Source organism: Solanum lycopersicum, chromosome 9, assembly GCF_036512215.1.
Source record: "Solanum lycopersicum chromosome 9, SLM_r2.1".
NCBI classification, from domain to species: domain Eukaryota; kingdom Viridiplantae; phylum Streptophyta; class Magnoliopsida; order Solanales; family Solanaceae; genus Solanum; species Solanum lycopersicum.
In genome coordinates, this window is record NC_090808.1 from 1,491,553 (window position 1) to 1,505,816 (window position 14,264).

Consider the following 14,264-nt stretch of genomic DNA (forward strand, 5'->3'; position numbering starts at 1 on the left):
ATTACCTAGACGACAAGTGTTCTGATATACGAAAAGCAGTGCGAGGGGCAAATTTGTTCTAATTATTCAACGACAAGGGTTTTGATAGTCGAAAAGTATAACGACGGCTATTGACATACAATTTTTCAAAAGTTCAGAGGTATATTTATTCTTTTTCTCTGTAACATGTGATATGTCAACTTGATCGAGCGAATCAACTTACTAATCTTAACTTTATATACTTATCAATTAAAAATAACGTGAGCTCATTCACTTGTTTAACCTTTGATCAGCGATTCTGGTTTCGAACACTGAAATAAAAAAGGCTTCTGATGATCGATAGTGTCCTTTTTTATGAATTCTAAGCAATGAAAATTTAAATTAATCGAATTACAATAAAATTAAAATTTTCGAAAAAAAATAATTTAGACACTTGTCAAAATTAGAACTCTTATATATTCACCCAATCATCTCCAAACACTTGTCTACCTCCACCTTCCTTCCTTGTGTAGTCTTTCCCACATTTCTGGCTCCTTCAACAACTCAATATCTGCCCCCCTTTTCACCGTTCTTGATTTCACTTCAATTCTCAATAATCTTCAAAAGGGTGTTCCCTCAGTGGTTTTTACTCTTCCCCACATCACAGATCTGACTAAAAATTCAATCTTTTTCAATGTCTCATCATCCATTGAAAGCAGTGACACTTACCCATGTTAGATACCGAAAGGGGGATCAATTAGGCCATTTTTTGGCTTGGGTTTCATTGGTTCCTGTATTTATAAGCCTTGGTGGTTTCATTTCTCACTTTATCTTTCGTAGAGAGCTTCAAGGTATGTTCTTTGCAATTGGGCTTATCATCTCTCAGTTTATCAATGAAATTATAAAGAAATCTGTTCAGCAAGCCCGACCCGAAACTTGTGCACTTCTTGAAATGTGTGATTCTCATGGATGGCCTTCTAGTCATTCCCAGTATATGTTTTTCTTTGCTGTGTATGTTACTCTATTGACTTATAAGAGATTGGGGCTAATTTTTAGAAATCAGTTGTTGGTTGCTGTTGTTTTGGTTTGGCCAATGGCGGTTTTGACGATGTATTCGAGGGTGTATTTGGGTTATCATACGGTTGCACAGGTGTTTGCTGGTGCTGCTTTGGGAACTGTGCTTGGTGGGGGTTGGTTTTGGATTGTTAACAATGTGCTCAGTTGTTTGTTTCCTGCTATTGAAGAGAGTGCTTTTGGGAGGTTCTTTTATGTTAAGGATACTTCTCATATTCCTAATGTTTTGAGATTTGAGTATGAGAATGCAAGGTCTGCGAAGAAACACCCGTCCTACAAGCGTGCTGATTGATTACTCGTTGTTCACTGGTAAGAGAATTTATGTTCTTTTTGTTACAATGGTGATGATTATGATGTGAAATGAGCTTCAATGTAGAAGTGTGGATCATATAGCAGACACTAACTTGATTGGCACTGAGGCGTAGTTGTTGTAATTTGTTTATTTTAGACAACCTTTATTTTGTCTAAAATTACATATTATTATTTGGATGTCGGAATGAAATGTGTCCAAGTGGAGTGGAATGTATATTGAGTATTCATATAACAGATATTACTGTATGGGATTGATATTAGTTGTTGTTGTTATTATTATAGTTTTGTGATATGATTGTTATAGCCGGCACCAACTTGATTGGAAATGAGGCTTAGTTATTATACTTTGTTTAGTCTATTTATCTTAGAGAATACTTAGTCAGAGGAGAATTTAGGAGTTTTATAACATGATTGCACCACTAAAAAAAGGATAAAAAGGAAGTATAAGTGGGAATTAATGCTTTGCTCCTTTATGTTAATAACTTAGCATTCAACCAAGTGCACCATTTAGCCCTCTTGGAGCATAGGTGCCAACAGATGATATTAGATCAGTTGTAGGAAATATGTACATAAAATATCTAATTTGGTGTATAGACCATGTGATCGGGCACCATCAAATGCCCTATAAACCCTCCCTCTTCCTGTCCTTCATTTGTGTAAAAGTACGCATTATTATTTGAGTTTTGGAATGAAATGACTCCAAGTGGCCCGGAGTGTTTGAGGATTCATATAGCAGCCCCAAAAAGTTTGGGCTTGACTGTAGTTGTTGTAGTGTGTTGTTCTTATAGTTAACTGTGGCTGAAGTATGACTAGGTTCGTATTGTGAATGAACTACAAGTGGATCGAAAAACATAATAGTGTTTATATTTTTCGATTAATCAGTTTGGTGATATTTGAATGTATACATCATTCTTAGTGTGTTACTAGTTTGTAAGTCAATCATTCCATGTTATAGCACAAAATATTGTTCTGTTTTAAGAAGTCACGGTTGTCTATATATTCCAGAATCTTGTCATGACACAAATTTTTTGTTGGAAAGTTTTGCATTTATCAAGAAAGTAGTCTATCTAACATTACCTGCTAATACTTTGTATGTTAGTTTGTATATTAAAACAACAAACATACCTGGTATAATTCCGCAAATGGGGTCTAGGGAGGCTAGAAAATACACATACATTACCCCTACCTCGTGGAGGAAGAGAGACTATTTTCGAAAGACCCTCAGCTCAAGTGCAACAAATAAAAAATTTACATAAAAGGGAACATGACAGTGAAGAAAACATGTCAATTATTAGCGCAAGCAGAACAGGGAATTAAGAGGAAAAAAACAGTAACAACAACGAAATAATACGGTAGCGAAAAGGAAAATGCATGTATAGGACTCATACTATGACATACACAGTGCTCCCAGGCTCCCACCAAGCATAAACCCGCTTCAACTACCTACTACCTTCTACCGTAATCTGTAACCTCCATACCCTCCTATCTAAGGTCACGTCCTCGATAAGCTGAAGTTGTGCCATGTTGTGTCCAATCACCTCCCCCCAACACTTCTTCGGTCTTCCTCTGCCTCTCCTCACACCCACTATATCCAACCTCTCACACCTCCTTATCAGGACATCTAAACATCTTCTTTTCACTAGTCCAAATCATTTCAGGCTCACTTTCCTCATTTTTTCCACCATATAGGCCACTCACACCTTGCCTTGAATATCCTCATATTTGATCTTATCTTTCCTAGTATGGCCCACATCTATCTCAACACACTCATTTCCGCATCTTGCTTCTTTTGAATTGGGAGTTCTTGATTGTCCAAAACTCCGCCCCATACAATAGAGTTGGTCTAACCACCACTCTGTGAACTTATCCTTAAGTTTTGGCTATACCTCTTTTTCAGTCAAGGCTCCGGAAGCGAGCCTTCATTTCATCCACCTTGCACTAATATGGTGTGTGACGTAATCGTCGATATCTTTATTTCCTTAGATTAAAGACCCAATATACTTGAACTTACTCTCTTAGGGATTTCCCAAGTATCAAGCCGCACTTCCACGTCTATCACACTTCCATAACAACATAACTAAACTTGCACTCCCAGTATTCTGCTTTAGTTCTTCTTAAGCTGAACCCTTTCCATCCCAAGAGATTGATCATCTGTGATGTTAGTTTATGGATGAATACTGCAAACTAATGAAAATTCATTATTAACACAAAGTGTACTCAAAAGTAGCTTTTTTTGTCGAATCTGTGAGAAATTTGACCTTCATCTATCTTGGAATTACTTTGTTACTTTCTTGAATCTTAAAGGATATTATGGTGGATTGAAAGATGGTTGAATGAAGGGAAGTTGCCTTCTGATGGGATGTTGGTAGAGTTAAATTTCAGTGCAAATCTATAAAGTTTTAAGACCTCCAAGATGATCCCTTGGTTGAGAAACAAACTTAAAGGTATATGAAATGCCAAATAGAGGGAAGCTTGATTTAGACAACATATATAAGTGAAGAGGGACAAGGCAAACAGAAAAACCATGGTGATTTATTTATATATATTATATTTGATGGTGATGTTTGGGTCAGTTTAGAAGCACCTTGACCAACTGGCCACCTGCTGTCTCCCCACCAGTACAGGTAATTCTGCCTAACAAGGCTTAGGAAAATGAGAAGATATGACTCGTGTTTTTGCTTCGTTTGGATTTGAACTTAGAACATCATGGTTCTTCCTCAACATTATTGACCACTAGATCACACCCTCAAAAGCACAAGAAAAGTTCTTCATTATGTCCAATGAACTTGAAGCTAAAGCGTAAGGCCTATCATAGATTTTAAAACTTATCTCTTGCATAATAGAACTGTGTCGACTCGGAATAGCCTGTTCCTATTTATGAATCTAAATTTATAGAATTGAACCAAAACCACCATAGCCTCTTTTTTTGTAAAAGTTCGTCAATTGTGAAGAATATCAAGGAACACAAATGGTTAAAAATGATAGAATTGTAAGCATACCAAAAAGCATAGATACTTTAAATTGATACAATGCAAACATCAAGTTTCAGTGAGTTCTTTCCACATGGTCTTGTTCAGCTAGGAGCATCTCCTTTGCCATGCGGATCCTTAAATTCTTCTGTTGTGTCCTTAACTAAGTCCACACGTACTCCATGATTTGTAGGTTTCTGGAGATAAGTTTTCTCTTGGTGTATTTAGTCCCCATTTATCACTTTTAATCATCATATTGTTGCACCTACTTATCTGTGCATATTGAGGCCTACCTAGGTTGTTACATGGACAAATTTGCTTATAGTGAATTGATTAAGACTTGCAATGACCTAAGATGTGATGAAGAAACTAAAGTTCCTTCGATTGTAGGTTAACGTGCTATTTTATCCTTCTTAGCTACGTACTAGCCGAATTAAGGGAGAGTGTTAGTATGTAACTCTCATCTCTTGATTCCGATCTTAAAATGTATAGGTCTAGGCCGAGTCTTATTGTGATCATCGGTTCATGCCGCCAGGACATATTCTCTCATGCCGAGAGCAATTGATGTAAATTAGATTATTTTCCAATAATATACCTTGCTACTTGGAAAACGCTCTGTGAGCATCATAAGTCTTTTTCATTGAAAGACACAATGCACATCATGATTCAAGGATATCCAATGCATGATGCGTCTTAAGTTGAAGGCCCGTATCTCACACCCAAGGATCGTGCACAATCCCAAAATAAGTACTATATTACTAAGTTGCTAGGAACGATTTGATAAGTTGATTTTTCAATTGATTTTTCTAATAACCATATAGAATGTACTCTTCCAGTTTCGGATAATTTTGGAAGACATTTGATCAGAAACCTCAGGCAACAAATTCAATTATCCAAACAGATGATAACTTTAATTCAATCTAACAACATTTACCAAAATAATAATAAAAGGAATTACTTTCTGACAGACGTGCAAATTTCAAAATAATTGGACTAGTTGTGTTTATAACAACAACTACATACCCGGTGTATCCCACTAGTGGAGTCTGGGAGGATGGTGCATACGCAACTTTACCTCTACCTAGTGAAGATAGAGAGGATGTTAGACCTTCAGGTAAAGTAATGATAAGGTACTAGTCTTCACAGTAAATATTAATGATGCAATTGAAAGTTAAGACTGATCTTAATGGCGTTTAAGCAATATAGGAGAAATAAGAACCAAGAATTGGTTAAGAGACCGGGCATTGCCAATCCAAGAATTAGTACTGAGATAGATCAAGTGTTAAATGATACCTTATGTATTTTGGATGGAATATGTTAAATACATATGTACTTTTTATGGAATACTTTAACTATAGGTCTAATGTATGTGCGTTGTAATGTATGCACTATGGATTTAATGGTACTGGGCATACAATTGCCATTTGCTGATATTACTTCAAAAAAAATCTAGAAAATAACACTGGAAGTGATAAAGATTATGTCAAAAAAGGGAAGTAATTAGCTCAACAACTTCATTTAAGCTAATCAAGGTTAAAAAGTAACAATAAATGTAAATAATTAGAGGTTTAAAATGATCTTATAAGGTTTTATTGAGTTGGAGTTGTCAAATTTTTTCTTGTATCACATTAGGAGAAAATGTACATTTAAATGAAAAACAAAGCTAGTTATTTCACATGTTTTCTTTTCGTTCATAATATAGAATTAACATTATAGAAAAATAAAATGGCACTCGAGTCCACTAGGGGTGTGATCTAGATAGTTCACCTTGATTCAAACATTAGTGGCTGCTTTGATTGCTTGAACCCAGTCAATAGGGCCCGCAGTTAGGAAAATTCATGTGCTATATAATCTAAGCAGTGGAGATGTTAAGCTTGGTCAAGTAAGATCTTGCATTCTGAGTTTACCTATCAAATTTTTGCATCATAAAATTTGATAGGCGATTGCTGTGCATGTCAATTGGCCTTGACGAGGTTTAATAGTTAGACAAAGAACATTAGTACTTCCCTGGGATGAAATTCTTCCTTTTTGTGTTTGATGCCCAAATTGTGTGTTCCTAGTGCATGGTTTAGTAATGCAAAATACATTTGCCTCTTATTGTTATAATTTAAAGGTTGTTATGGTGGTCAGTAATACTTAAAAGATTTATGCACATGAATTACTTACTTCGAAAGAGCAATTGACTTTGTATAGTTAATATCTACATTGCTAATTTAGTAATCAAGGTTGCAAAAGATTGTAGCTAGAAAGGAATAAGTGGAATTTGGAAAAGTATTCTCTAAGGCTAATGTAACTGAGTCAACTTTATTTTGTATTATACAAGAAAGGAACCCCATTTGTGTATGTGCTCCCGATAAAAAGAAAATAAGGTAGTCTATTTCATTACAAACGTGGATGGGGTTGAAAGCAGATTCTATATGGCTCTTGAATATGTCAATAGATATTATATAAACTCATGTCAAAGAGATGCCCACCATCTCACAAAGAGCTAGTCGTGGTGTAATGCATCAATTTTGCTGGACATTGAAATATATAAAAACACTAATTAGTGCACGAGGGTTGTCTTAGATCCATCAATTTCACATTGTTCACTAGTTCGATAAACTATTTCAATTGATTTATCAATCTAGGCAACACAACATCATTAAAGTCTTAAAGATGAAACAAATGAAATGTCCAACTCTTAGTTACACAAGAACTCCATAACCTTCCTTTTTGTCACCTAAAGGCTCAAATAAATGGAAGACTAAAGACTAACAACAATTAACTAAATAACAAAGACAAGACTTGATGAATAGACTCATAATATGAAAACATTAAATAAACATGACTATACACGTGACAAATGAACTTGTGCACCTACTATAAACTTCACAAGCATTCCACTCAAAATTGTTCAAGCTTATTCAACCAAAACATCTTATTTCTTCTTTAATTATTTGTTTTCGCAACGGATAAGCCGGAAAGGGTAATCAAAAGATTGAAATGAAGTTGATTGAGTCTACCGAAGCACCCACTATTACTTACTCAAAAAGAAAAAAAAAGGATTGTTCAAGAAAGCGGATGAGTATTCAACTCTGACAAAGCAGATGTTGGTGTTTTACTCTTTTCACCAGGTGGAAAACCATATTCCTATGGCTCCACGAGTATATATGAGATATGAAATACTGATAATTTTTTTAATTTAAAACTTGATGATCACCAAGGTGAAAGTGATCATGTCGATGTGGGCAAATCAAATGTCTTTGAGGCATTTGAAGAACTTCGTAAAGAAATACAAGCATTGGACAAGAAACAAAAAGAGCACCCTCACTCAGATATACTATTACAGAAATATCTACATTGCTAATTCAGTAGTCAAGGTTGCAAAAGATTGTAGCCAGAAAAAGAATAAATGGAATCTGGAAAAGTATTCTCTAAGGCTAATTTAAGTGAGTGAAATTTATTTTGTCTTGTACATAAAAAGGAACCCCATTTGTGTATGTGCTCCCGAAAAAAAAAGGTACTCTATTTCATTACAAACGTGGATAGAGTTGAATCCAAATTCAATATGGCTTTTGAACGCCTGATTATGTCAAATATTAGATAAACTCATGTCAAAGAGATGCCCACCATCTCACAGAGAGCTAGCCGTGGTGTAAAATAAATGCATCAATCTCGTTGGACAAGGAAATAAAGAACACTAATGAGTGCACGAGGGTTGTCTTGGATCTATCACTTTCACATTGTTCACTAGTTCAATTATACGATTTCAATTGATTTACCAATCTAGGCAACACAACATCATTAAAGTTTAAAGATGAAACAAACGAAATTACCAATTCTTAATTACACAAACTCCATAACCTTCCTTTTTCTTTAAATGCCTCAAAGACATTTGATTTGCCCACGTCGGCATGAGCACCTTCACCTTGGCGATCCTCAAGTTTTAAATTAAAAAAATTATGAGTTATTTCATCTTTATTCGTAAAGCCATAGGAATATGGTTTTCCACCTGGTGAAAAGAGTAAAACACCTACATCTGCTCCGGTCAGAGTTGAATACTCATCCGTTTTCTTGAACAATCCTTTTTCCTATTTTGGGAAAGTAACAGTGTGTGCTTCCTTAGATTCAATTAACTTCATTTCAATCTTTTGCCTACCCTTTCCGGTCTTTTTATTCATTGCGAATACAAATAATCAAAGAAGAAATAAGATGTTTTGGCTGGATAAGCTTGAACAATTTTGAGTGGAATGCTTGTGAAGTTTATAATAGGTGCACAAGTCCATTCGTCACGTGTATAGTCATGCTTATTTAATGTTTTCATATTATGAGTCTATTCGTCATGTTTATTGACATGTTTATTTGTTGTTTTCACATTATGGGTCTATTCTTCACGTGTATTTACACATGCGTTTAGGGTTTTCATATTATGAGTTTATTTGTCATGTTTGTTTAATGTTTCCATATTATGAGTCTATTCACGTGTATTATCATATTCATTTATTGTTTTTACATTATGAGCCTATTCGTTACATGTATTGTATTGTCACATTAATTCAGTGTTGTGGATCTGTCATGGGATTACCCGGAATCCCAACAAAAATTGTTTCTTGTTTATTCAATTGCAATGGCAAAGTAATAATGTTGAATTGAATCTAAAGAAAAATGAGAAATAATAATTCTTTTAATTTACATATAATGTTAATTTGAAAGGGGAACTTCGAAGCAATGTTAAAGTTGTTTCCGTAGGTCATGTGTTTGTTGTTCAATACGGGTGCGGATCTAGAGTTCAGGGTCCTTCATGATAAGATTCGAGAGTTGTTGAAATTTGCTTTTAGTTACTTGAGTAGTTTTTAACAAAATAAGTTGTTTAGTTTAAGATAAACTTGAATTTTGAATTTTAGTTAGTTTGTTTATGTTTGAATTTTAGTTAGTTTTCTTAGATTTATCAATTTCACATTGTTCACCAGTTTGATAAACAATTTCAATTGATTTATCAATCTAGGCAACACAACATCTTTAAAGTCTTAAAAGATGAAACAAAAAAAATCCAACTCTTAGTTACACAAGAACTCCATAGCCTTCCTTTTTGTCACCTAAAGGCTCAAATAAATGGAAGACTAAAGACTAACAACAATCAAGCTTAACAACAAAGACAAGACTTGATGAATAGACTCATAATATGAAAACATTAAATAAACATGACTATACACGTGACAAATGGACTTGTGCACCTACTATAAACTTCACAAGCATTTCACTCAAAATTGTTCAAGCTTATTCACCCAAAACATCTTATTTCTTCTTTAATTATTTGTTTTCGCAACGGATAAGTCGGAAAGGGTAATCAAAAGATTGAAATGAAGTTGATTGAGTCTAACGAAGCACACACTATTACTTACTCAAAAAGGAAAAAAAGGATTGTTCAAGAAAGCGGATGAGTATTCAACTCTGACGGAGCAGATGTTGGTGTTTTTACTCTTTTCACCAAGTGGAAAGTCATATTCCTATGGCTCCACACGAGTATCTATGAGATATGGAATAATGATAATTTTTTTAATTTAAAACTTGATGATCACCAAGGTGAAAGTGATCATGTCGATGTGGGCAAATCAAATGTCTTTGAGGCATTTGAAGAACTTCATAAGGAAATAAAAGAGCACCCTCACTCAGATATACTATTACACAAATATCTACATTGCTAATTCAGTAATCAAGGTTGCAAAAGATTGTAGCCAGAAAAGGAATAAGTGGAATCTGGAAAAGTATTCGCTAAGGCTAATTTAACTGAGTGAACTTTATTTTGTATTGTACAAGAAAGGAACCCCATTTGTGTATGTGCTCCCGAAAAATAAAATAAGGTACTTTATTTCATTACAAACGTGGATAGGGTTGAAACCAGATTCGATATGACTTTTGTACACCTGAATATGTCTATAGATATTAGATAAACTCATGTCAAAGCGATGCCTACCATCTCACAGAGAGCTAGCCGTGGTGTAAAAAAAATGCATCAATCTCACTGGAGAATGAAATATAAAAGAACGCTAATGAGTGCACCAGGGTTTTCTTAGATCCATCACTTTCACATTGTTCACTAGTTCGATAAACGATTTCAATTGATTTACCAATCTAGGCAACACAACATCATTGAAGTCTAAAGATGAAACAAATGAAATGACCAACTCTTAATTACACAAGAACTCCATAACCTTCCTTTTCTTCAAATGCCTTAAAGTCATTTGATTTGCCCACATCGACAGAGCACCTTCACCTTGGCGATCCTCTAGTTTTAAATTAAAAAATTATGAGTTATATCTTTACTCGTGAAGCCATAGGAATATGGTTTTCCACTTGGTGAAAAGAGTAAAACACCAACATCTGCTTCGGTCAAAGTTGAATTCTCATATGTTTTTTGAACAATCCTTTTTCCCGTTTTGGGAAAGTAACGGTGTGTGCTTCCTTAGATTCAACCAATTTCATTTCAATCTTTTGCCTACATTCATTGCGAATACAAATAATTAAAGAAGAAATAAGATGTTTTGGTTAAATAAGCTTGAACAATTTTGAGTACAATGCTTGTGAAATTTATAATAGGTGCACAAGTCCATTTGTCACGTGTATAGTCATGCTTATTTAATGTTTTCATATTATGAGTCTATTCGTCACGTTTATTGACATGTTTATTTGTTGTTTTCACATTAGGAGTCTATTTGTCACGTGTATTTACGCATGCTTTTAGTGTTTTCATATTATGAGTTTATTCGTCATGTTTGTTTAATGTTTCCATATTATGATATTCACGTGTATTATCATATTCATTTATTGTTTTTACATTATGAGCCTATTCGTCACATATATTGTATTGTCACATTTATTCAGTGTTGTGGATCTATCTATCATGGGATTACCCGGAATCCCAACAAAAATTGTTTCCTGTTTATTCAATTGCAATGGCAAAGTAATAATGTTGAATTGAATCTAAAGAAAAATGAGAAATAACAATTCTTTTAATTTACATATAATGTTAATTTGAAAGGGGAAATTTGAAGCAATGTTAAAGTTGTTTCCGTAGGTCACGAGCTTGGTGTTCAATACGGGTGCGGATCTAGAGGTCAGGATCCTTCATTTTAAGATTCGAGGGTTGTTGAAATTTGCTTTTAGTTACTTGAGTAGTTTTTAACAAAATAAGTTGTTTAGTTTGAGATAAACTTAAATTTTGAATTTTAGTTAGTTTGTTTATGTTTGAAATATTTTAGGTCGTTTAAATTTCATAGAGTGGGTCGTGAAAGCAAGAATTATGTCTCGAGTTAAAGAACTCTTTTCTTGAGAGGAAGTATATTTTCTTGAGTAACATGTGTAATTATATAACAACATAACTAGTGAAGTCTCACAAGTAGGATTTGGGAGGGAGGGTAGAGTGTGTGCAGACCTTTACCCCTAATACCTAGAGCAAATCAAGTAGTTATAATGTGAAGGAATAATTGTATTTCCATAAATTAGGATACTTTTCTCTTTGTATAGGACACATTAAGTTCTAAGTAAGGCCTATTAGACTCTTAAGTGTGCCATGGTTCCTCCATCCTTGTCTTTAATACAGAACGTAGTACATTCTTGTATTTTATACATGACTTAACTCTTCTCTAGAGAACCTTTTCCTTCTCACATCTTAATGGCTATAAATATGCATGGCTGTTGATTTAATTTTGGAGGGAGGCTTGCTTGACTTCTCACAGAGGAGAAATTTCTAGATCAAGTATGAAGGAGTGAAAGACTTCTACTTTATTATTTTAACCTTTCCTTCTCAAAATACTTGTAGCCTCATGAGTACATTTCTTCTATGTGATGTTTGTATAGTGAATTAGTGAAATATGTGAAATTACACATGCTTCTCCCGTAAGTTTGCATCACCATTTCCTCCAAATGGTACTAGTATCATTCTGAGAGATATACGTAATGCATGCTCATTTTGCAATTAAGTGTTTGTGAAATGTTGTTAACATGTGTACTTTGACGACCTTGTTTTGTACTCCTGTTTATAAACTGATTTGGAATAGAAGTTTGAAAGAAACAATATATGACACTAATTCAAAAAATAATTTGAAGTGAGTTGTGCTGGACTTTGTGGATAGATTTTTTGCCTTGAATGTATTACTTATGGTGAAGTCAAATGATTAGCGATTTGAAAATTTCTAGAGAGTGATACAATTTTGTGTAGTAGCACAAAACATAACAGTTAGCTATCCGGTTCCAGCCTTGTTCTGATTGCACGAATTTGTTTTTAATTTTGTCCAAATGTGATGTAGTTTGTACAACGTCCTGTGGATAATGGGAATGAGAGGTGCAATTAGGACTCTATATCCCATTATATAAGAAGAGTATAGATGCAGGCATAGGTAAAAGGGCATTCATCAATAAAGGGAGTGGGTGAGACCATGGTGAGGAGTTTCCTAAGGAGAAAGTATGAGTGGAGTTGGTAGCTGCGAAGAAGACACAATAACTGGTCTCAACGGTTTCAGCATGGATTTATTTCATTGTTTCTGGAACATAGCCAGGAGTGACATCATTGAAGGTGGTAGAAGACTATTGAAGTATGGAGAAATTAGAATAGGATTTCGACGCATCTTTTACTGCAGTTATTCTAAAAGATGGTTGAGCATGCTACCTCTCGTGCTTGCATCTTTACTGCAGTTATTCTAAAAGATGGCGGATCATGCTTCATCTCGTGCTTGCAGGGCAAAGGGAAGGGAATACATAGGTGAATATATGAATAAAACTGTGTCACACTTGATTTTTAAAATTATAGACAAGCATGTAATAATCATATTAAGTGCTCCACATTAGTTGAGGAAATAGACTATTTTCTCTATGTATGGTTTTGAGCAACGTTCACCTCATAAGCTAGCTTTTAGAGTTGATTTAAAGCAACTATTCATTTTTTTAAGATGGTGTTAGAGCCAAACACATCCTTGTTCTTGGTTCGCTCAATATCATCCACATAACAGATTATCCATTGTGGGCATGCAGCAGCAGGAGGGAGAGTGTTAAGTGTCCCACATTGGTTAAGGGAATATATCTTGTTTTCTTTATATGATCTTGGACAATTCTCTCCTCATAAAATAATTTTTGGGGTTGAGTTAGACTCAGATGTCTGTTTATTAACAAATTATAACATGCAGTAGCCTCGATATATTACCTATTCTTCCTTCTACCTTAATGTAATCCATCAGATATATAAGAAAGCATAAAATGTTGTCACACTATAAGAGATGCAATATAACACCAGATTGATTTTGTAATGTATAACCTAAACAATGCCTTATACATTTGTAATAATCTGTCCATTGCAATATGTATCGATGTGTATTGACCAAGAGCTATTTTTCTTTTCCGAATTGCTGCTTCAAATTCATTTTGCTAGTACAAGGGGACTCTTCAATATGTTCCAGAATGAGGTGATTCTTTATGGAACTTGTTATTGCAGTACACTGCTCTCCAACTTCATGCTAATATTTCTATTTCATTACTCCGGGCGAGTTCTTTGATTCTTTCTCCCTTTTGACTGTTGTAGATATTTCGAAAGAGTGAAACTTGATGTTGAACCAGCTTGATCAACTCGGATTTGATGGTTTGGAGGTTCACTTACTTCTTAGACGTTTGTCGCTACTTCCTTTACTTGGACAACTTTATAGTTTTGATCTGATATTTATGTTTTAACTGTTTGTAAATGGATCAAGAAGGAAAAGGTATAACAGGTAGTTACAAAGTTATAGTGTACTTGCTCCTACACTCTTTGCAAGTTCTGAGTAAAAAATAGTCAAAGTTTGATGAGAGCTGCCTTTTGTTTTAATATATAGTAATTTGGATCAATTTTAGTTAGAAATTCTGATTTTTCTTCATATTGAAATACTGATGTGTGTTGTCTTATAAAATATCATCTGGTCATACAGTTGTAGCTCTCATATTGCA

General features: G+C 34.4%; 1 protein-coding gene across 3 annotated transcripts; it reads left to right on the forward strand.

The window, feature by feature from the left end:
* Positions 1 to 243: 243 nt before the first annotated feature.
* LOC101252919 (lipid phosphate phosphatase gamma) lies at positions 244 to 14,227 on the forward strand. 3 transcript variants are annotated; one of them, XR_743082.4, is made up of 3 exons: positions 244 to 1,341; positions 13,717 to 13,750; positions 13,867 to 14,227. XR_743082.4 is itself a non-coding variant. In XM_004246630.5 (2 exons), the coding sequence occupies exon 1, from the start codon at positions 653 to 655 to the stop codon at positions 1,322 to 1,324; it is 672 nt and encodes a 223-aa protein (XP_004246678.1). In that variant the 5' UTR covers positions 463 to 652; the 3' UTR covers positions 1,325 to 1,341; positions 13,867 to 14,227. The 3 variants fall into 3 exon arrangements, 2 of the variants coding, with proteins under 2 accessions (XP_004246678.1, XP_069145109.1); XM_004246630.5 differs by lacking the exon at positions 13,717 to 13,750 and having other exon boundaries at positions 463 to 1,341; XM_069289008.1 differs by lacking the exons at positions 13,717 to 13,750; positions 13,867 to 14,227 and adding an exon at positions 11,371 to 11,438 and having other exon boundaries at positions 469 to 1,341.
* The last annotated feature ends 37 nt before the right edge of the window (positions 14,228 to 14,264 follow it).

Bases quoted from the DNA above. Each gene is read 5' to 3' on its own strand.
- LOC101252919 (XM_004246630.5), top strand. From the start codon at position 653: ATGTCTCATCATCCATTGAAAGCAGTGACACTTACCCATGTTAGATAC.